At 38.6% G+C, this 23,010-nt stretch overlaps 3 protein-coding genes across 4 annotated transcripts; 1 reads left to right on the top strand and 2 right to left on the bottom strand.

The window, feature by feature from the left end:
* On the bottom strand, window positions 1–2,835 carry LOC121781376 (benzyl alcohol O-benzoyltransferase-like). The gene is made up of 3 exons (XM_042179125.1): window positions 2,386–2,835; window positions 889–1,349; window positions 1–433 (listed from the first exon to the last, which is right to left on the bottom strand). The coding sequence occupies exons 1-3, from the start codon at window positions 2,833–2,835 to the stop codon at window positions 1–3; spliced, it is 1,344 nt and encodes a 447-aa protein (XP_042035059.1).
* A 2,742-nt stretch (window positions 2,836–5,577) lies between these two features.
* Window positions 5,578–10,581, top strand: LOC121781375. Its single transcript, XM_042179124.1, has 3 exons — window positions 5,578–5,609; window positions 8,468–9,908; window positions 10,009–10,581. The coding sequence occupies exons 1-3, from the start codon at window positions 5,578–5,580 to the stop codon at window positions 10,579–10,581; spliced, it is 2,046 nt and encodes a 681-aa protein (XP_042035058.1).
* A 3,632-nt stretch (window positions 10,582–14,213) lies between these two features.
* On the bottom strand, window positions 14,214–16,394 carry LOC121782026. Of its 2 annotated transcripts, none has more exons than XM_042179730.1 (2): window positions 16,177–16,394; window positions 14,214–15,383 (listed from the first exon to the last, which is right to left on the bottom strand). In XM_042179730.1, the coding sequence occupies exon 2, from the start codon at window positions 15,100–15,102 to the stop codon at window positions 14,587–14,589; it is 516 nt and encodes a 171-aa protein (XP_042035664.1). In that variant the 5' UTR covers window positions 15,103–15,383; window positions 16,177–16,394; the 3' UTR covers window positions 14,214–14,586. The 2 variants fall into 2 exon arrangements, with proteins under 2 accessions (XP_042035664.1, XP_042035663.1); XM_042179729.1 differs by having other exon boundaries at window positions 14,214–15,284.
* Window positions 16,395–23,010: the final 6,616 nt, after the last annotated feature.

Genomic DNA, 23,010 nt, shown 5'->3' with positions numbered 1-23,010 from the left:
TCATAGAGATGAAGGTTTTGGAGCGGTAGTCATCATGACCTGAAGTTTATTCTCGAAGACTTTCATGGATTCGAGAGGTAGGCTAACCGGAACCACGAAACCATCCTTAAAGGGAGAGTACCAAGCTATTTGAATTTTACCGGTCGGCCTATAAATTCCTTTAGACATCCCACCGTATTCTGCCGTGCCCCACCCAACATCCATTTGCTCGAAACCCACGTGCGTCATATTCGACACCACATAAGTGTTTGCTTCTGTCATACTAGGGCGATCTCGCATCACCATTAGACTCGCCACTGATCTCAGGTACTCATCAGTCACTACTTCGCGTTTTGCCTTCCTCACCAACTCCACCGCGTAGTGCAGCGGATTCTTTGACAACTCACCGGCTGTAGTCACTACCACCGGAAATACTATAACGTTGCCATAGTACCTGATGCGTATTAATTAGGAATTAACACGTTGCAAAACAATGAAAAAGACTCACCCCTTTAGTACAAAACTCAAGATCAAATCTCAACCACTAATAAAAAATGAAGGATGAAATTGATTTAAAAATTTGAGAATTCAAAAACACAGAGTTCATTATAAGAGCGTTTTAATTTATACTAGGGGTCAAAGAGACAATTTTACCCTTAGATCAAAACGTCCTTAAAATGAACTCTGTGTTTTCAAAACGGGGTCATTTTATAGATGATTTAGGACGTTTTGCATACGAAAATGATTCATATCAAGTGCGTTTAGTTCATACGACGTGTAAAACCTACAATTTTGCCAAAACACCCTTATACAGAACTCTTATTTTTAAAATCCGCCCAATCTCAGGTTTGAATCTAGTGGTTGAGATCTGATCTCTAGTTATGCATTGAGAAGTGTTTATATCATTACCCGATTGGAAGCCGTGGCTTCATTATCTTTCGGTTATCAATAAAGACCGAGAATCTAATCTCTTCGTCGGGTTTGGGAGAGATTGCGATAGTCTGGCAGCGCCACGTGCAGCCTGCCACGATCTCGAATTTTGAGCAGCGCTGGAGATGCGGCGGCAGGCTGCGGCGCAGGGCGGAGATTTCAGCGGAGCTGAAATAGAAGGAGCGTTCCTCCATTACATCAAGCGGGACAAGGGTTCCACCACTTGTACTTGCATCATATTCACGATGTGCGAACGACACGCACGGTGGCTGGGGGGCCATGAGAAGATGCCGTTCCCAAACCGGTCGAATAGAAGGGGACGACGCTCCGCGAGCAAGCTCACCCACGGCGGAGAGAAACTGGGAAAGGCCGACACCGTCGCACACTGTGTGATTGAAGTTGTTTGAAAAGATAAATCCCCCACATTTTAGCCGTGTGACCTGTCAATTTTCGTAATTTAAATGACTATTATCCCTAGAAAACATTATACTGGTGAAAGGAAAAAATAAATTGATAGACAAAAATTTTAAGTGTAGTGTACGATTATTACCTGAATGACTATTATCCCAATTTAATTTCTTGAAGATCAAAGCTTAGTCTAGTCGTAAATATGTCTTGAAAATCCATAGACCAAGCTTTGATTTTGCATTGGTGAATCCACAACGAGTTTGGGGTTTGAACCCACAACCTCGCTGTCTTCCCAACTTACCAATAGCGAGCTCGATGCATAAGACGTCCGCAACGCTAGCTCGATGCTGGCTCAGCGAGATGAGTCCGAGCCAGCAACGAGCTGCGTTGCGGGTGCTCTAATGAGGTGGATATCACTATTCATATCCACTAACCCTATTTTAATCACTTTTACTTTTTCTAACACTTCACCAGTTTAACATTGAAACTCGTGTCGGCCCTAAAGTCACTATTTGTAGGAGACAAAAGGATCCAATTAATGTATGAGTGGAAAGATCCAATTAGAATAATAAATTATGAGAATTGTGAATGATGCATAAGCTGGATTGTCTAAACAGATTCAGAAAGTCGTTAATTAATAAAAGAACTGAAGCCAACATGATACTCGTTTGTTATTGTTAATAAAATGTGAATGGATCGGCTTTTCAGCAATTTACCCCATAATATTTTTTGTTGGATCAATGAATAGTTAATGGAAATATAGGATAATCAAGTATTGGGTACATTCTTCTTCCTACCAAATTACTCCCTCCGTCCCTAATAATTTATCACAATTTGATCCGGGATGAATTTTAAGAAATGTAATAGAAAGTGGGTTGAAAAGTTAGTGACATGTGGGTGTTACTTTTATATATTAGTTTTAAAGTGATAAAATGTGAGTGAGAATGAGTTAATGAAATATGAGATCCACTACAAAAATGGTAAATTGAAAGGTGACATATTTTTAGGGACAAACAATATAGAAACAAGTGACAAATTTTCCGTTATGGAGAGTAAAAAATATTGTACCTGAATGAACATAAGTGGAATATCACCCCATATTCCAAGGTTGTTTGGCATTTCAAGAGAGATGTCGTCCAAGTTGGGGAAGGGTGGATAAAGGGCATCCTCTCCGAAATGCTGCAACGTAGCATCCGCGTCGGCCTCGGCAAACATTACCCCTTGGCCGGTGCATTCGACCACGAGCTTCCGACCAGTGTGTTCCCTCAACCGCCCGGCCAACGGGTAGTAAAAGACCAAGGCTTTGGCAATAGCCTCACGAATGATCTTCACTGGATCTTTCCCTTCCATGGATGGATTCTTTTTGTAGAAATTTATTGATGCAGCATAACTTCGGAGGAAGCTCTGGTCATCTATGTCAGAGAGATATTTGAATTCATTGGGTGTGGACACTGCTGGACAAAGCAACTCAGGTGTTTTCCTTGTAACTCTCAATGTTAATCTTTTGGTTGATGCCATTACTACATACCATGGAACAAAACCCTTAATATGCATATTTATAGTTGTGTCCACAAAAAATTAAAGAATACATCATTAATGGAACAAACTAAATATGAAATGTGAACATCTTGAATGAGACCAAAGAGTAATATATACACTCTCCATCCCAAGGTAAATATCACACTTGGCCCTTGGGTTATGACATGAAAATTTAGGAAACGTTGTTAAGTGAAGTAAATAGAGAGAAAAAAAATAGTTGAATACATTATTGGAGAGAGAAAATGGTAACTGAAGCGCACTAAAAAGAAAAATGTAACATCTACCTTGGACTAACTGAGTACAGAGTTGTATTATATAGCAAGCTAGTCTTAAACGCAAGTGATGAACATTTCATTATAAGATAACCAGAAGTTCATCATAACTATATTTGTAGTTCATTCTCTTACTTTATTCTTCACTTTAACTATTTATCCAAAATAAGGGCAGTAATCTGATTAGTTACGGAATATTAGTATATCTAGACAATTTCCAATAGTACTGCAAAAACCCAAAATTTGAGTATTATTTTACATTTTTAAAGAAAATATACTCAATTTTGGCTAAAACAATCTCAAATCAAAGATTTTCATTTATTGTATTCAAGTTCAAATTATTATTTATTAAAGAGTTGAAAGATGGAGGAAGAGAAAAAATATACAAGAACAAAAATTATGGGAATAAAAACTAACAGAAAAGAAAACAGAAACGGCAATAGAGGGGGAGAAGAAGATAGATACAATAAACTAATTAATCCTATTAACATTGGGTTAGTTTATTTCTTAGCCTAATTTAGATAGTGGGCTCTTTTAGATTAGCCCATATTAATGAATAATAATTATATAAACGTGTTTAGTTGTAATTAGCCCTTATTAGGATAGGATATTGGTGGCGGGGTAAGAACCTTTGGGTTGCTATAGTTTATAGTTGTGGATAATTTTTGGTGTTGGCGTCGTCGAAAGCAACTACAACATTTATGATAGGATTCCATAAGAGAATAAAATAGAGAAAAAAATAGAAATACTCTATGGTTGTTTGCAGTAGTAATATTGGCGTTAGAAGATGCACACATTTCAACATATTTTTAATTTTCAAATAGTTTTCTCTTTGTTTACTCGATTATTTAAATTCCATTAATTTCATCGATGCTTATCAAGTTTTATGTATTTCTATACGTTAAGAGAAAATTGTTTTATTTATGTCAACTCTCTCTCTATATATATTTGAAATATCATCGAAATATAAAATTTTATAAGTAGTTTGATTCTTCAAATATAACTATATTTTATTCATAACATTTAATAAAAAATTTAAAAATATATATGAGAAATTAAAAAATGCTTGAAAAAAATATTTTCTGCCCAATATGGTCCGACCTGGGCCAACCCAACCACTTAGTAAGTGGGCTGGGCTAGAATGAGTCCGAATTTACAGAAAGAAACCCAACCCAGCCAGCTTTGCTGGTGGGCCTAAGTTGGGCTTGTCCAATCCATTTGATAACTCTAAGCTTGTATGGTTATAAGTTATAACTAGGGAGATATTTGTACAAGTGCCAACTAATAATATAGTGATTCGTTTTTATTTTACTACTAAAGCTATACATAAGTGTGCAAGGCTAATGCAACAATGTCAAGTAAGATTATCGTATTTCATAGTGACTAATGTGTCAACTTAACTAGTACTAACCAAAATGAGTTTTTGTATCTAATGAATGGATAATTCTTTAGTTAACTTAACTAGTACTAACCAAAATGAGTTTTTGTATCTAATGAATGGATAATTCTAAGATCCAATGCACAACAAGAAGTTATTATCCAATTAATTCCCTTGTTTATAGTGTCTCTAGAGTCGCTAGGACGGTCACTTAGCTAAATTAACTCCATCTCGAGGTGAGAAATCTGTAGATTATAAGTTGGTATCAAAGTCCCCTTCAAATACCTAACATCTAACTCCTAAAAGACTTTAACAACCCAAAGATCTCAAACTGAATCTCAACTCTACCAAGTTTTATTAATTAAAGAGTGAATTATCCTTATTCCAAGCTAATTATTTCATATTCCAATTAATATAACTAATCCTAACAACATTCAATAGTTAGCGAATCAAGTGAATGAAAAAATAACACATTAGATCATTCCAACAACTACAAGAGCAAACAAGGTAGAACTAATTGGATAAATAACTCAAAATTAGCTAGGTGTGTTAACTAGATTTGTGTTAACATTTTTTATATGCAGAACTGACAAGTTAACTATGTTAGCAAATTAAACTAGTTAAAAGTCTAATAAGACCCCAAAGTATTAATATCGACATAGAACGATCGAGTGGGGCAGCGAGAGGCTGTCCTTATTAAAGGTGGTGCCGGAAACTTAGTGTCTTGGCTAGGGTTCCGAAATATTTTGTAACAGAAAGGGTAGAAAATGAGAGAGTCAGAGAGACAAGGGATAGAGATATATGAATTTGATTCGAAGAAGAGAGAAGGGAAACAGATATATGAATTTGATTCTATTATTATGCCCTCACTAAAAAAAAGAGTACTTATTGAGAAATTTATCACTCTGTTCCGGTTCGAACCAATAAAGAAAACCGATAAAAGTGCTTAGGGGCACTGACGTTGCAACCTGGCCGAGACACCGGCCATATGGAGGATCATTAATCTGGCTTGATGGGCTGTCTGTATCACAAAGATGAGGCTGTTGGAGTGGTAGTCGTCATGACCTGAAGATGTTTCTCGAAGATTTTCATGGATTCGAGAGGTAGGCAAACCGGAACCACGAAACCATCTTTAAAGCCTACAAACCAAGCTAATTGAATATTACCGGGCCGCCAATAAATTCCTTTAAACACCGCAGCGTAGGCCGCCGTGCCCCACCCAACATCCATTTGCTTTAACCCCACGTGCGTAAATTCAACACTATATAAGTGTTCACCGCTTTCAAATTAGGGCGATCTCGCCTCACCATTAGACCTGCCACTGATCTCAAGTAATCACCGGTCGCTGCTTCACGCTTTGCCTTCGTCACCAACTCTACCGCCTAATGCAGCGGATTCATTGATAACTCACCTGCAGCCGTTACTGCTACCGGAAATGCTATAACGTTTCCATAGTACCCGATACATATTAATTAGGAATTAACAAGTTTACGACAAAGTATGATATAAATATTTTATATTAATTTATATAAGGGAGCAAACCATATCCCAAATCGGAGAGTGAACAAGAATTGCAACCGTATATATGGGCTACCCCAATTCCATTAGTATGAGGCCTTTAGAGGAGTACCCCAATTACAACAAAACTGATCACATGGTCTACTTTTTTATATTAATTTTATAATAAAATGAGAGTGAAGTGAACTAGTGGAATGTATGACTTACTTACTATTTATGATAAAAGTGAAAAGTGACTTTTATTGTAGGACAGACAAAAATGGTAAAATATGACTCTTATTGTGGGATGAAGGTAGTAATAAAGATTATAAGACTAAACAATATATTCTAAATTCACGAATAAAATTTGATGAAGTGAAGAATCATCCCATTGGAAGAGGTGGGTTTATTTGGTTTCTGTTATCCATTACCACTTATAATCTAATCTCTTCGTCCGGTTTAGGAGAGAGGGTGATTTTTTAAATTAATTTTATAATAAAATGTGAGTGAAGTGAGTCAGTGGAATGTGTGACTTACTTATTATTTATGATAAAAGTGAAATGTGACTTTTATTGTAGGACAGACCAAAATGGCAAAATATGACTCTTATTATGGGACGGATGTAGTAATAAAGATTAAAAGACTAAACAATATATTCTAAATTTATGAATAAAATTTAAAGAAGGGAAGAATTACCCCATTGGAAGAGGTGGGTTTATTTGGTTTCAGTTATCCATTACCACTGATAATCTAATCACTTCGTCGGGTTTAGGAGAGAGGGCGATTTTCTGGCAGCGCCAAACGCAGCCTGCCACGATATCGAATTTGGAGCAGCGCTGGAGATGTGGTGGCAGGCTGCGGCGGAGGGCGGAGATTTGGGTAGAACTGAAATAGAGGGAGTGATTGATAAACTTGTATTTTAACTGTTTTATTGGGCGTTAAACATGATGATAATTGGTGTTTAAATGCATATTACTTGAGTTTACGTCCATATTTCACTATAAATGTGCTTTGATGAGTTTATCCAGTGTTTGAAGTTAAAATAGGTAAAAAGGGTCAAAATGAGCCAAGACGTGATTGGGGTCTGCTTCAAACGTTAATCTGCCTATTAATATGAGGTCCAAATCCTATTTTGAGAGTACCATTATCTTCATCATCGAAAGAGCTTCGTGTGGGTACCTCACACGCCCCAATCGGAGTTCGGATGAGAGAGATATGGCCGATCTACGAAAGCCGCGCGGACTACCGGGTGCTACCCGGACGGGTGAATTTTATGTGCAATAATTCCACCCGGCCGGGTGGCCAATTTTGTTCATAAAGAGTCCAGAGACTTCTGCCCGACCGGGTGGATTTTATGTGCAATAATTCCACCCGGCCGGTCCGTCTGACTGACGATTTTTAGCCCAGACGTGATTTTTCTGAAGGGAAATAAAAAGAGAAAAGCTAGGGCAACGAAAGGGTATTCTGAACCAGCCGCAAAACACACTCTCTCTCTAGGAAACACTCTTGGAAGAAGATTGAAGATTCAAGCTTCAATTCCTCCTCCATCTGTAATCCGTATCATGAATTCCGTTGTTTGCCTTAGTTTTTATTTGTTTTCTACTTTGAACATGAGTAACTAAACACTTTATGTAGAATTCTTGGTGAATATGCATTGATTCATAGTTTTAATCCAATTAATTTCGTTTTTATCTTGCTCTTGTAATTGTTTGAATTATTCTCGTGCTTTTTCCTATCATATGCTTGATCACCAATTGGGAGTGTAGGATTTCTTAGAGTAATCGGGAGATGAAATATTTAATCTTGCCTTAATTCAATAAAACTCGGGAGAGTTGAGATTATGAGTGGGATCTTTAGTCTAATCAAACTTTTGGGAGTTAGGTCTAAGATTTAGAAGGGGACTTCGCTTATTACACCTAATCTACAGATTTCTCACCTCAGGAGGGGGTTTAATCTACAATTGTGATTGATTCAACAATTCTGGAGACTTCAAATGGTAAAATGGTGTTAATTGGGTTAGGCTATGAGTTGTGCATCGGATCCTTGAATTCTGCATATTTCTCCATAATCTTACACAGCTTTCTTAATTGCTTTCTTGTTAAGTGTTCTACTTTAATATCTGCATTTACATGTTTTCAGTAGTTGTTAGTTTTAAAACCAAAATTTCTGATCGTCTGGATAGTAGTTGAAATTAGTTCGTGGTACTTAAGTTGACACTTAATTGTCTCTGTGGGATACAATATACTCTTGCTTGCTATTTGCTACGATAACCCCGTACACTTGCGGGTATTATTTGGGGTAAAATAAAGTTGAGTCAAGTTTTTGGCGCCGTTGCCTAGGACAATTTTATGTTATATAGCTTGATATCGTGATAATAATCAAGATTACTACTTCAAATTTTACTGCTTTATTTTTCGTTTAATTTCTATTTTTTTTAGTTCTCACATTTGTGTTTCTTGTTCAGGTGTATGCACACATGTTCTAAAGGCTTGCCTCTAGAACCTTTCGACTCTGAGATCGAAGCATCGAACCGGAAGAGGAACGCATATAGGAGGCTCACGCAGAAAATTCACACCTCTTCGCCTACCCGCGCAGGAGCATCTTCAGATCAGAGGGATCTTTCACCCATCCGATCACCAGTTCAGGATCATATTCAGTTTGATCCCGTTTCTCCTAGTCTGATGGAGAACGAAGAGGGTAACAACGGTCCACCACCTCCTCCTCCTAATTATGCTGAGCTTCTACGACAGCTGGAGGAGTTGGGTCAACAGGTTAACCGTGGACCACCTATGCCTGTGCAGAATCAATATGTATACCAAGGCCAGACAAATCCAACCGTCCATAGCAACATCGCGGCCAATACTTTTGAGCTGAAAAGAGGACTGATTCAGATGGCGGAGAACATTGCTTTTAGGGGCAAATCCACAGATGACCCTAACAAGCATATCACCAAGTTCATTCAGATTTGCAACACAACAAAGATGAATGGAGTGACAGATGAGCAGGTTCGACTAAGGCTGTTTCCTTTCTCTTTAGAGGATTCAGCAAAGGATTGGTTGGAGAGTTTGGAGCCAGGATCAATTAGAACATGGGATGCTATGGTGGAAAAATTTTTGGAGAAATTCTACCCCCCTAGTGAAGCTATAAAGAGACAACACGAGATCATTGCCTTTCAGATGACTTCTACAGAGAATATCAGAGACGCATGGGGGAGGTTTAAATCTTTGATGAAACGGTGTCCCAATCATGGGTTAACCCCGACAGTCCAAGTTATTACATTTTTCAAGGGATGTGTGCCTGAAGCACAAAGGGAATTGAACTTGAGCTCAGACGGTAATTTTCTCAAGAAAGGAGTTAATGAAGCCATGGAAGTAATAGAGGAGCTTGCATCTAATGACGAAGGATGGAGCAACGAAAGGAGTAAGGTGCATAGGGTAGCGTCTACTACAGATCATGATCCTATGAGTGCCCTATCCGACAAGTTGGATGCGCTGACTATGAAATTTGACTGCATTACAATGGGACAGCCGTCTCAACAAGCCCAAGGAAAAATGGGGGACGTGAACTATGTGAATCAAGGGGACAACAACCGGTACTTCAATAATCACCACCCCAACTTTCAGGGTGGAGGATATAATCAGTTCGGGAACAAATGGCATCCCAATCTCTCTTATGGAAACCCAAATAATGCCCTGCAACCACCCCCGGGGTTCACAGTTACTGATGGAGTGGTTAATGATCCGAAGAAGATGACCACGGAAGACATACTCAAGTCTTTCATGCTACAGTCCAACAAGCTCATGGAACAGAACAATCAAAGGATGGAGAAGGTTGAGACAGATGTGCAAAGTATGGCCACTCATCTGAAGAACATCGACACACAGATCAGCCAGATTTCCCAGACTGTGAGTACTATTACTCAATCGGGAAAATTCCCTTCGAACACCATCATAAATCCCAAAGAATGCAAAGCTGTGCATCTAAGGAGTGGCACTGTTTATGAAGCACCCTCACTGCCTGCGACCACATCTGATACCGTTCTTGAGCCCAAGGCTGCCGTGGCAGAAAAGGAAAAAGGAGGCTGAAAAGGAGAATACTGGCACCACTTCTGGAGTAAAGGTGCCATTCCCGCAGGTACTGAATCAGAAGAAGAAGAAAGATGAGCAGTTCACTCGATTTCTGGACATCTTCAAAAAGGTGCATGTGAACATTCCTTTGATCGAGGCACTGCAGCAGATGCCTAAGTACGCTAAGTTTCTGAAGGAGGTAATAGCCCAGAAGACCAGTTGGGGACAGGTTGACACTATTAATCTAACTGAAAATTGCAGTGCTCTGCTGCAAAGGAAACTGCCTGCCAAGCTGAAGGATCCTGGAAGTTTCACTGTCGACTGCCTCATTGGGGGCTATAAGGTGGAGAATGCTCTCTGCGATCTAGGCGCGAGCATTAATCTAATGCCACTATCGGTGTTCAAGAAAATGAACATTGGTACTTTGAAGCCCACCTCAGCCACACTACAGATGGCAGACAGACAGATCTGTCGTGTATCCAGAGGGCATCGTGGAAGACCTACTGATTAAGGTCGGGGAATTTATTTTTCCCATCGACTTTATGGTCTTGGACATGGAAGAAGACAAGGGAGTCCCCCTACTGCTAGGACGTCCCTTCCTTGCCACTGCTGAGACAAATATAAACGTGAAAAAGGGAGAGTTGACAATCTTCATGGGAGAAGAAAGTCAAACGTTTTCCCACAAACCGAGAAGCATGGATGAAAGAACTGAGGAGTGCAAGGTGGTGCGTCTGAAGCACCAAGAGACTACTGAAGAAGGAGGATCGAGTGCAGTCAGAAAAGTGAAGCAGAATGACTTTTAAGAGCTTCACATGGAGATGATGGCTTCCACTGACTCGGAGCCAATAGCATGGATCGATGCAGACCATAGTCGCCCTTCACCGGTGCACGCGGTGATCACTACTGAACCCCCTAGGATGGGGGGTAAAATACCAACTGATGTCAAGGGAAGAAAGATAACTGCTCCAACACTGAAGGAGCCTATCCCAAGAGAGCCTGAAAAGTGGTGGCTCACCAAGACGTGGAACGATCTATTTCCTCATAGAGGAGGAGCCAAGCGATCACCTGGAGGCAACTCTGGGATGAAAGGGGATCTCGGTTGATATTTAAAGACGTCGGGCACACGATGATAAAAAGGTGCGCTGCATGGGATGCAACCCATGGAAGGTATCTTGTATTGTTTTATGTATTTCTTTTAGTGTGTTTGCTCAGTAGGCATCACCTCTCCACCAACGTTTCAAACTTATTTCTTTGCGTAGCTTTGAATAAGTTTGGGGGGTGATATGGTGGATGGTGAACCTATAAGCATGTTTATTGTTTTCATGTTATTTTTGGGTAGTTTTAAAATTTTTGCTTAGGATTTTAGTTTAGGATTAATAAACTCCCTTGGATGAAATTGAATGGGTTCGGAGCAATTTGAATTGAATTCAAGCATGTTTGTTGGATGAGTTGCTAATGATGCTATACATTAAAATGTTTGTGAAAACTTGTTGATATGACCAAGCATGCTTGTATGTCCTTATTGTGATTTGCCTAAAGTGAATTGCTCGTTGTATTGTCCTTTGCCATAACCCTGTGAGACTTGAGCCTATATATTTCTAAATGTGTGATTATCGTCATTGTGTTATATGTTTCTAGAACTTGCTCGCGATCTTCCTTGAGTCTACATAGTGAGCATAGATTTAGGAAGTGACGCCACCCTAAAATAAAAATCATAATCCTTTGTTAGCCATATTTGAGCCTAATAGCCTATTATTTGATAACTTGGGGTTGTATATATGCTTGAAAATAAGTTTGGGGGAAAAGAACACTGTTGGATGATAAGAAGAGTTTAAAGATGAAGTATTGACTTGAATATCTTTGGAAAAGTGGATGTATGCTTTTAGTTGTGAAAAAAAAAGAGTTGTAAAAAAAAGAATAATTTGGTGGTATAAGCTAGGCGAAGCCTAGAGGGGGTAAGCTAGACGAAGTCTAGAAATGCGTAAGAAACCAAGTTTGGGGGAGAATTGGTAGATGAGAAGAGTCTATAAAGACTACTGAGGATTTGAGTTGTTTTAAGAACGAAGTTATTATAGTTTCGAAAGGGATTATAAGTCAATTTGGCCAAATTTTCCTCACCTAACCAAAAAGCCTACATTACAACCTACAAATAAGACCTTTCAGATCCTTGATTTATAGTCACAAAATAGTAGAGGAGATGTTAGATTTCGAGCAAGCCTATGGTAAACTATGCATGATTGATTGATTTGAGAGCTTGTATTTTACCTATACACTTTGAGAGTGGGAGAATTACACTACATATCTATCTTGTGAGGGCAAATTGACAAGGTTGCATACGTGTTAGTAACTTGAAGCAATGATCAGTTGGTTTACATGTGTGTGAAGTTATTGATGCATGCTATTGTTTATTAACTGAGGCAATGATGAGATCCAACTTATGTGTACGAGTTTATATTTGATTGTTGTCTGTTTCTTGTTTGAGGACAAACAAGTGATTAAGTTTGAGGGAGTTGATAAACTCGTATTTTAACTGTTTTATTGGGCGTTAAACGTGATGATAATTGGTGTTTAAATGCATATAACTTGATTTTACGTCCATATTTCACTATAAAGGTGCTTTGATGAGTTTATCCAGTGTTTGAAGTTAAAATAGGTAAAAAGGGTCAAAATGAGCCAAGCCGTGACTGGGGTCTGCTTCAAACGTTAATTTGCCTATCAATATGGGGTCCAAATCCTATTTTGAGAGTACCATTATCTTCATCATCGAAAGAGCTTCGCATGGGTACCTCACACGCCCCAATCGTAGTTCGGATGAGAGAGATATGGCCAATCTATGAAAGCCGAGCGGACTGCCAGGAGATACCCGGCCGGGTGAATTTTATGTGCAATAATTCCACCCGGCCGGGTGGCCAATTTTGTTCATAAAGAGTCCAGAGACTTCTGCCCGACCGGGTGGATTTTATGTGCAATAATTCTACCCGGCCGGGTCCGTCTGACTGATGATTTTTAGCCCAGACGTGATTTTTCTGAAGGGAAATAAAAAGAGAAAAGCTAGGGCAACGAAAGGGTATTCTGAACCAGCCGCAAAACACACACTCTCTCTAGGAAACACTCTTGGAAGAAGATTGAAGATTCAAGCTTCAATTCCTCCTCCATTTGTAATCCGTATCATGAATTCCGTTGTTTGCCTTAGTTTTTATTTGTTTTCTACTTTGAACATGAGTAACTAAACACTTTATGTAGAATTCTTGGTGAAGATGCATTGATTCATAGTTTTAATCTAATTAATTTCGTTTTTATCTTGCTCTTGTAATTGTTTGAATTATTCTCGTGCTTTTTCCTATCAATTGCTTGATCACCAATTGGGAGTGTAGGATTTCTTAGAGTAATCGGGAGATGAAATATTTAATCTTGAAAGAGGAATAATTCACACCTTAATTCAATAAAACTCGGGAGAGTTGAGATTATGAGTGAGATCTTTAGTCTAATCAAACTTTTGGGAGTTAGGTCTAAGATTTAGAAGGGGACTTCGCTTATTACACCTAATCTACAGATTTCTCACCTCGGGAGGGGGTTTAATCTACAATTATGATTGATTCAACAATTCTGGAGACTTTAACTAGTAAAACGGTGTTAATTGGGTTAGGCTATGAGTTGTGCTTCGGATCCTTGAATTCTGCATATTTCTCCATCATCTTACACAGTTTTCTTAATTGCTTTCTTGTTAAGTGTTCTACTTTAATCTCTGCATTTACATGTTTTCAGTAGTTGTTAGTTTTAAAACCAAAATTTCTGATCGTCTGGATAGTAGTTGAAATTAGTTCGTGGTACTTAAGTTGACACTTAATTGTCTCTGTGGGATACGATATACTCTTGCTTGCTATTTGCTACGATAACCCCATACACTTGCGGGTATTATTTGGAGTAAAATAAAGTTGAGTCAGTGATACGAGTAAACTCATATCGGAGAATAATGGCGAGAATTCTCTGGATATGGAAGGCCCATTCGTGGAGGAGTCTCCGTCGAGCAACCGATGAACAAAGACGGAAAAGTAAATTGCAGAAAGATAAAATACGGAACGATAAAAGATAATTATATTTCTACAATGATTAATTCAAAAGATAACAAATGCTCCTATTTATAATAGGAATAACCTAACTTAATGACCAAGAAATAAAAAAGATATGCTAAATCAATTATATATTATATAATAGAGATATGGGATATTATGTGGATATATACTTGTATCAACTCTCCCACGGTTGAAATTCATCTTGTCCTCAAGGTGGAAACCACGACAAAAAGAAGAGTGTGGCGAACAAAAGCTTTGTCGAGGTATCCCAACCTGGATCAAATGTATGCATATGCCCACGAACTCTCTCATTCCTCGGCACATCAAGCAAAACATCAACAAAATACTTCTCTCCTTCCCGTCTCTCACCAATATGATCTCTTACCACAAACTCCAAAAACTCATCAATATATCGAGTATCTCCCCTAACTCTCCCACTCATCCTAATTGATCCAGCAAAGCCAAGGTACAAATTCACCCACTTCAACACTACTCAACAAAACACCCAATTCTTCCAAAACCTTCCTGAACTCCTCATTACCATTTCCATTTGCCTTCTTTGGTGTGCCTTTGTTGCACTCATTAGATTCATCAGAGTTATCATCCCCAGACATCATATCATCACTTAAGAGCAGATCCAATAAATTAAAAATAGACTCTTGACGGTTTTGCTTATTTGCAGCGTCTAAAACGTTCTCCTCATCCATTGATATTCTAAGAGCAAGAGCAAGTTCCGGCTCCAAGTGTGTAGTCATGCCAAAGAATTTCCGTCCAGTTAGCATCTCAAAGAATATCAGATTCGTGTTTTTAGCTACGACATCAAGAGCAGCTAATGTGCACATGCTCCGTGCAACTCCTTTAAGTCCACCGGGAAAATAGGATATAGCTTGAACAACATATGCAGCTATAATAGCAACAAAATCAGATGGGGTGACAAAGAACCCTTTTCCGAAATCCATATTGTGGTCAACATCTCCATCTGTTGCCGCACCAAACTCGGCTGGTCCGGATTGTTGTCTGACTTGCTCAACCTCACACGAGCCACTAGTTCCCTTGCATATGTCAGATTATGATCAGGATGTCCTCTGCCAAAATCTTCTTCGGGAGCACAATTAAGCAAGGAGCGTTCCTTTGCATCCAACTATTCCACAATTATTCGTCTAGCATAAGCTCCAGCAACACCATGAAGTGCATAATAGCAGAAAGATAATTTTAGAGATGAAAATAACTTCCTAAAAGTCTGGAAATCGGAAATTGGCGTGTAATTTTAGATCTTTTTAAATCAGAATAGATATGCACTCAAGTTCACAAAATTATCCCTAATATTACCACTTCACTGCAAGAGTACAGCTTCGTGTGTAGTAATTTAAGGTGTCGATCCACAGGGAAGGTAAGTTCGTTTAACTCCAAAAAAATAAAAATAATAGTAAAGATGAATGTTTTTGTTTGAAGTTTGTTTTATGAAAATAATGAAAAATAAAGTTGAATTCAAATGAACACAAGTGAGACAATTGTTACTCCAAACACTTGTAAACAAGACACGGATTAATCCTATGCATTCAATTCTATCTCATACGTTCGGGACAATTTAAAATTATCAACATGCAAGCACTAAACATGCTAAACATCAACTAGTCAAAGAATAGTTAAACACTTACTCTTTAAACCAAATTCAATAATCCTAAGAACCCTACAGAAGCGCGAGATTCAAAGTTCAATTGCAATTAAGATCAAAATCCATTATCAAGTTGTCATCTAAACAATTCCAATTGATAATTCATTACCACCACAATCCATCTCAATTCAAGCTAAAGATGCATTAAATCAAGACTATAGAATTGTCACTAAAGATGCACCTAAAGTAATAAATTTATTCAATCAAATAAGTAGTAATAACGAACATGAGATAAAAACGAACATAGAATAAATCACGAAATCAAAATGTCATACTACGTGTTTGGAGTAAAGCAAGATTCTTAGCCTAACATAATTAAACCAAGAACAATGATAAATGGAGATAAAACCCTAGAAACCTTGGAGTAAATTTGGAGAGGATGATGATGAATTGCTCAATTTTTGCTCCCTCCGTCTGCTATCTCTTTTCCCGTCGCTCAAGTCTCACTGCTCCGAAAATATGGCTGCTCCAATAGTCTCCTCCCCAAGTCAAAAGTTGCGTCTGCCTTTTATACGTTGATTTCCTCCTCCAAGTAAAATCACGTCTCCCTCTTTTCCTCAACTACTTTCTTTTTCTTTTTTTTTCTTCTTCTTGCCCAAGTAAGTCACGATTCTTTCCTCCAAATCCTCAACTACTTTTATTTTTTTATTAATTGTTAGGCCCCACGTGTATAGTTGCTGACCAAAATAAATAAATCTCAAATTAGACTTTAGGCCACACGTATATCTCCAATATGTATGTACATATATCAACTAATAAATAATAATTAAACTTTAATGATAAATTGATATATGATTTAATATAAAAATTAGGAGAAATCTTAGAGTAAAATTAACATTTTTTTTTTATTTACATCAAATACCCCCAAACTTAAGTTTTTGCTCGTCCTCGAGCAAGATAAGCAATCAAGCACGAAGGTTTTCAATTCATGACGAGACTCGTGAAATCCCCAAATTCATATCATAAAAACTCTCACAAGTCAAGAGATTACCTAAGCTAACTCCACATTCTCCTTTGAACATGACTTAGAATGAAAGTATGAGCACAAACCAGCTCCCTATGATCGAGTTATCTAACAGGAAATTCAAGTCCAAGCAATGACTCTAGTGTCTCAAACCATCGTTGCTAAATCGTCAAAAGAAGTTCATTCGGCTATTCTCTATTTTAAATCTATTTGTTCTTTCCACAAAACTCAAAGCAGAACCCATCAACAAAATGTGAATACCTTTGCACAAATCAAAAGGTCTTTATTTGTGGTTGTAATGGGGCTTTTGGTTAGGGTGGGATATCAAATTTGGTTAGTAGCTCATTCCACCAAAATCAAGAATACTAGCACATCCCATAGGACAACATCTCCTAAAGCTCCATAATAATTATGCATGAAATTTCCATAGCTTACCACCCCCAAACTTAAGATTTTTCAACATAACAAATCACGCTACTACTTTTTTTCTTTCTTTCGAGCACTAATTTGATTTTTTTTTTTTGCCTTGGCTTTTTCTCTATGAACAGGCTGCCTCTTTTTTCTTTCTTTTTCTCTTTGGCAACTTTGGACTTTATTTCTCAAGCATAAATTGAATATTACATAACAAGCATCTAAACTTATGACCTTTTTTCTTGCCACCAACAGCAACTACCCAAAGATGTGCTAGCACCTCAATTTTAGTGACAAGGACTGAAAAGAAGGGCTAACAAAAGGATATATCATGTAGGCTAGTATAGTGACTTCAAAATTTTAACAAAGAAATTAGGCTATAAGGCTCAAACTGGCTCACTAGGGGTTCATGTAGGGTCAGACATCTGATATTTTGGCAATGAGGCTTTTAGTCCTAATGCCTAGATCATTTTTGTGCATCGACATCAACAAAATATAGTCAAGTCCTACTCAAATTATGCAAATTAACCATATAGATTTTTTAACTCATTTTTCAAAACCGAAATAGTTCTCTCTCCTTACCTCAAGAAATCGGACACCAAAGAACACTACTCTTTCCTAAATTAACAAGTAAGACTCTTTGTTCTCCGGAAGCAAGTAAGTGACAACTAAGTTCATAGCACAAGTTCACAGGAAAAGCTAAGTCCACTTAGTGACTTCCAACAATTATGAGCAAGTAATAATCCATAGGAAATCATTCTAACATGCACACACAGAATTCAGAATTTCAAACCTCCCCCAAACTTAAATTCTACATTGTTCCCAAGGTAGAAGACAAATATAAAGTAGGTATAAAGATGCTCCCCTGTCATTGTGAAGCTCATGGGTGGGTGGGTTGGGCGACTCTTTTCCAACAGCAGAGATACGACCTCCATATTCACTCCTACACAAAAAAAACATAAAAATAAAAATAAAAAATGCTCAATTCAAAATAAATATTGAGGGAAAGAATTGAGCAAACAAAACCCCCAACATATGAAAGCAAAAACGAAAGAACAATAAAAGACTTGGGTTGCCTCCCAATCAGCGCCTTTTTTTATAGTCGTTGGCTCGACCTTCTTCATCTTCGGCCTACACTTTTAGACTCTCTAGTGTGACCACTTCTCTTGCTTCCTTACCACTTTCACCACCAACATAGGCCTTCTCAACATTGATGGTCAGTTGCTCACCATTAATTCTGAATGTAACAGAGTTATCCTTCAGCAAAAGATTCATCATCTTGCTGCCGAAAAGATGTGACGGCATCCCTCAATCTCTCGATCTTCATTGGTGAATTATATTCCAGGAGAAACTTGGATTTCAGATCTTCAAAGGTTTCCACATTGTACCCCGAAAGTGAGTCGTACCACTCTCGTACTTTGTCTCTCAACGAAAAAGGAAAGAGAGCTCTCTTGATATTATCATGTGGCACATTCGCAGGTCTGTGCTTCATGGTCAACTCATAGAATGAATTGAGGTGGCTTATGGGCTCTTCGTCTTCCCGACCATGGAACAAGGTGCCACCATTCACCAAGCTGATGTAGTGGGGTGGGATGCTTATGTTATCCGTAGCATAGGCAAAATTTCCTGGGTGATCAACTCCCGATCGGACAGTATCGCCGAACTTTTCCACAGGGGAAACATTGTTATTATTTTCGGCCATCGGCTCAGCTTCTGAATCACTGCTACTACTCTCAAAATTTGTTTCAAAAATTGGATTTTCTCCCACAGGACTCTGATAGTCCTGATGTGTATCAATCACAGCTGAATTCTGTCCTCTTCTATGATGTATCAATAACCCAAATTGCGGTGTACCCTTAGATCTGGTTCGCATCCACTGTTCTTTTTTTTATTTTTCTGTTTTTAATTTTCTAGAACACCTACATAATAGAAAAGAAACCAAGCACAACTCAAATATACCAATTCTACCGAAAGCGAGACTCTCGACAACTTCGGGGTTAGTCTTAGAGAAAGTGTGTGCTTGAATGTGTACTAGCAAACTTAAAATAAAACACAAGGAATTAGACAGATACTACCAAAAATAAAACACTCATTCGTCTTCGAGTCCAGACGTGGTAGGTGGCTATCACGCGTAAGAACACGAATTAAGTACCTATAAAATAAAATTAAAAAGATTAAATAAAAATAAAAATAAAACCGAAAGTTAAACAACCTATTGCCTTCCCCGGCAACGGCGCCAAAACTTGGCGTGTAATTTTAGGTCTTTTTAAATCAGAATAGATATGCACTCAAGTTCACAAAATTATCCCTAATATTACCACTTCACTGCAAGAGTACAATTTCGTGTGTAGTAATTTAAGGTGTCGATCCACAGGGAAGGTAAGTTCGTTTAACTCCAAAAAAATAAAAATAATAGTAAAGATGAATGTTTTTGTTTGAAGTTTGTTTTATGAAAATAATGAAAAATAAAGTTGAATTCAAATGAACATAAGTGAGACAATTGTTACTCCAAACACTTGTAAACAAGACACAGATTAATCCTATGCATTCAATTCTATCTCATACGTTCGGGACAATTTAAAATTATCAACATGCAAGCACTAAACATGCTAAACATCAACTAGTCAAAGAATAGTTAAACACTTACTCTTTAAACCAAATTCAATAATCCTAAGAACCCTACGGAAGCGCGAGATTCAAAGTTCAATTGCAATTAAGATCAAAATCCATTATCAAGTTGTCATCTAAACAATTCCAATTGATAATTCATTACCACCACAATCCATCTCAATTCAAGCTAAAGATGCATTAAATCAAGACTATAGAATTATCACTAAAGATGCACCTAAAGTAATAAATTCATTCAATCAAATAAGTAGTAATAACGAACATGAGATAAAAACGAGCATAGAATAAATCACGAAATCAAAATGTCATACTACGTGTTTGGAGTAACGCAAGATTCTTAGCCTAACATAATTAAACCAAGAACAATGATAAATGGAGATAAAACCCTAGAAACCATGGAGTAAATTTGGAGAGGATGATGATGAATTGCTCAATTTTTGCTCCCTCCGTCTGCTATCTCTTTTCCCGTCGATGCTCCGAAAATATGGCTGCTCCAATAGTCTCCTCCCCAAGTCAAAAGTTGCGTCTGCCTTTTATACGTTGATTTCCTCCTCCAAGTAAAATCACGTCTCCCTCTTTTCCTCAACTACTTTTTTTTTCTTTTTTTTTCTTCTTCTTGGCCAAGTAAGGCCATCCACAACGCTGTTCCTATACCGTTCCTATACCGTTCCTTAAACCACTATTTGAGGGCCCCACTGTACTTTTTTACTCCATTCCTTAACTAAGGAACGGAACCTGCAACCCTTCGTTCCTTAACCGTTCCTTAAATTACTATTCATTCAATTTCATTTTTTTTTATTTCCAACCCAATTCAATTTAAATAAACACACTTTAATAAAAAACAAACACACTTTATTAAAAAACACACAACATTAAAAAAAAATTCAACCTAAACTTAAAAAAAATAAAAAAAAGCACACAATTAAAATCCTAAAAACATAAAAAACACAAAATAAAAAACACACAATTAAACGTGGGAAAATAAAAAAACTACTCCGCCGGCGAATCATCCTCCGGAGGCGGTCGAGGTTGAGGGGGAGTCGGAAGGCCAAGTTGTGATGCCATATACACAATTCCGTTCCACCAGGCCGTGAATTGGGCGTACGAGAAGCGGGAAGTGTCCGCCATTGTGGCGGTCATGTACGCCACCATAAGTGTGTCCGAGCCTCCCCGCGAGCCCGATCCCGAGGCCGACTGGCTTGATTCGCCTCGGCCCTTCCTCGCTCTAGCCGTCTTCGCCGCCTTCGTCCCTTGCGTCCCTTCGTCCCTTGCGGCCGGAACCACCTAGTGTGTTGTACATGGTCTCCCAATCGCCGAACGCGTTGAGATCCCACCCACCGGAGCCGCCACCGCCGTAATTCCCGTCGCCGGACATTTTGTGAAGGAGATTGAAATAGAAAATTGGAGAGGAATTGATGTTGGTTTAGGAAGATTAGATGTGTAGTTGTGTGTGAAATGTAATAAATTAGGTGTATTTATAGAATAAGAAAATAAAAATAAAAATAAAAAAAATTAAAAAAACTGTAATATGACCGTTTAAAAAAAAAATTATAAAAATATATTTAAAAAAAAAAATTAATTATTGCGTCATCGCTGACGTGTCCCACTCGCGGGCCGGCGAGTGGGAAGCACGCACGAAGCGGGGAGCGCCACGTCGCCCGAGCGCGTGGCGGCACAAGCCGTGCCGCGTTCCATGCCGTCGGCACGCGGAACGGAATGGGAACGGAATGGGAGCGGAACGGTGCGCCGCAACGCGTTCCGCGGCGAAACCGTTCCGGCGGAACGGCACGCGGAATGCCGGCGGCACGCGTTGCGGGTGCCCTAAGTCACGATTCTTTCCTCCAAATCCTCAACTACTTTTATTTTTTTATTAATTGTTAGGCCCCCACGTGTATAGTTGCTGACCAAAATAAATAAATCTCAAATTCGACTTTAGGCCACACGTATACGTATATCAACTAATAAATAATAATTAAACTTTAATGATAAATTGATATATGATTTAATATAAAAATTAGGAGAAATCTTAGAGTAAAATTAACATTATTTGATTTACATCAGAAATAGACTCCCTTAATTTGACATTGTCACTTGCTGGCTCAAAAACATCAACGTCAATCTGCTCGGCTGCACTAATGAAGTTACCCAATTCAATTTTGGAGATACCCCCAGGTAGGTCATCAACAACATCCTCCCAAAGGTCACCATGCTCCTCCTCGTTGATCTTAGAATCTTCCACATCAGTAACTCCCGAGAGTTCAACTGAAGTGTATAAGCTTTCTTCCAAGTACCTTTTGAAGTCTAGAACATCATCAGCAAACAACTCCTTCCTCGAAAACAAATTAGCTCCCTTTAAAACCGTAGCACTCTCCTCTGCCAATCTTGCAAACCGCCTTGTTCCACAAACTTGATCAAGTGTGTTGTCTTACACAACGACTGCATTCCTTTGGCTCGCAGCGCTTGAATGAGCAGGAGTCGACAATACATCCTTCTGCCTTATAGTCCTCGACCATGGCTCGGTTGATGACCGAGAGTTACTTGCCTGCAACATCTCGTCAACCCCTTCAACTTGCCCTAGCCGTGCATCGTGATTGTGATTATTCAGCCCCCAAAAATGGAGCTTGTCAACACATCCAGGAATGCCCAAACACTTCATGTCAATGCGCGGGGGGATCAACCGAGCATCAGTGTCGAGCGTCGTTGAACAATGACTAATACCAACTGTGTCGTGCTTTCCAATATTGTCAACATATTTCCACTTCTTATCGGACCCATTTCTCTCAAATCCACGATCTACCTCTTTCACAATTAACTCCATATAAAAGGAACCCTCCACACTAGAATCAATAACATTTATTGCCTGGGCAATCACATTCGAGAGATCTAGACCAAATTGTTTTTCATTGGCTACTTGCATAAATTCCTCAACTTCTAACAATACCTCGTCATCTCCAAGTGAATGATCACTTAAAATATCAACATAATGAATTTGGAGAGATTGCACTTATTCATGTGCACCAATATCATTGGGAAGGGACTCTATTGAGTCATACCAGATATCATGGCTGCACGGTGGGGAGCACGGTAGGGAGCGTTGTGTTGGTTGCTGCTGTAGGCTGCCTGCGATGTCGGGGTTGATGTGCGGTTGCACGGTGTAAGGTGCAGCGAGTAGTGTGACGCTGAACGGAG

This window comes from Salvia splendens, chromosome 20 (assembly GCF_004379255.2).
Source record: "Salvia splendens isolate huo1 chromosome 20, SspV2, whole genome shotgun sequence".
Taxonomy (NCBI): Eukaryota; Viridiplantae; Streptophyta; class Magnoliopsida; order Lamiales; family Lamiaceae; genus Salvia; species Salvia splendens.
This window is presented reverse-complemented; position numbering and strand designations above follow the sequence as displayed.

What these genes read in the sequence shown, in the direction of transcription:
- LOC121781376 (XM_042179125.1), bottom strand. Translation starts at nt 2,835, where the DNA reads ATGGCATCAACCAAAAGATTAACATTGAGAGTTACAAGGAAAACACCT. An exon ending in TTCCACTTATGTTCATTCAG is followed by an intron (nt 1,350 to 2,385) that starts GTACAATATTTT and finishes GAAAATTGACAG; the next exon opens with GTCACACGGCTAAAATGTGG. An exon ending in AAGCCACGGCTTCCAATCGG is followed by an intron (nt 434 to 888) that starts GTAATGATATAA and finishes AATACGCATCAG; the next exon opens with GTACTATGGCAACGTTATAG.
- LOC121781375 (XM_042179124.1), top strand. Translation starts at nt 5,578, where the DNA reads ATGTTTCTCGAAGATTTTCATGGATTCGAGAG. An exon ending in GATTTTCATGGATTCGAGAG is followed by an intron (nt 5,610 to 8,467) that starts GTAGGCAAACCG and finishes TTTCTTGTTCAG; the next exon opens with GTGTATGCACACATGTTCTA. An exon ending in TCAGCCAGATTTCCCAGACT is followed by an intron (nt 9,909 to 10,008) that starts GTGAGTACTATT and finishes CTGTTTATGAAG; the next exon opens with CACCCTCACTGCCTGCGACC.
- LOC121782026 (XM_042179730.1), bottom strand. Translation starts at nt 15,102, where the DNA reads ATGGATTTCGGAAAAGGGTTCTTTGTCACCCCATCTGATTTTGTTGCT.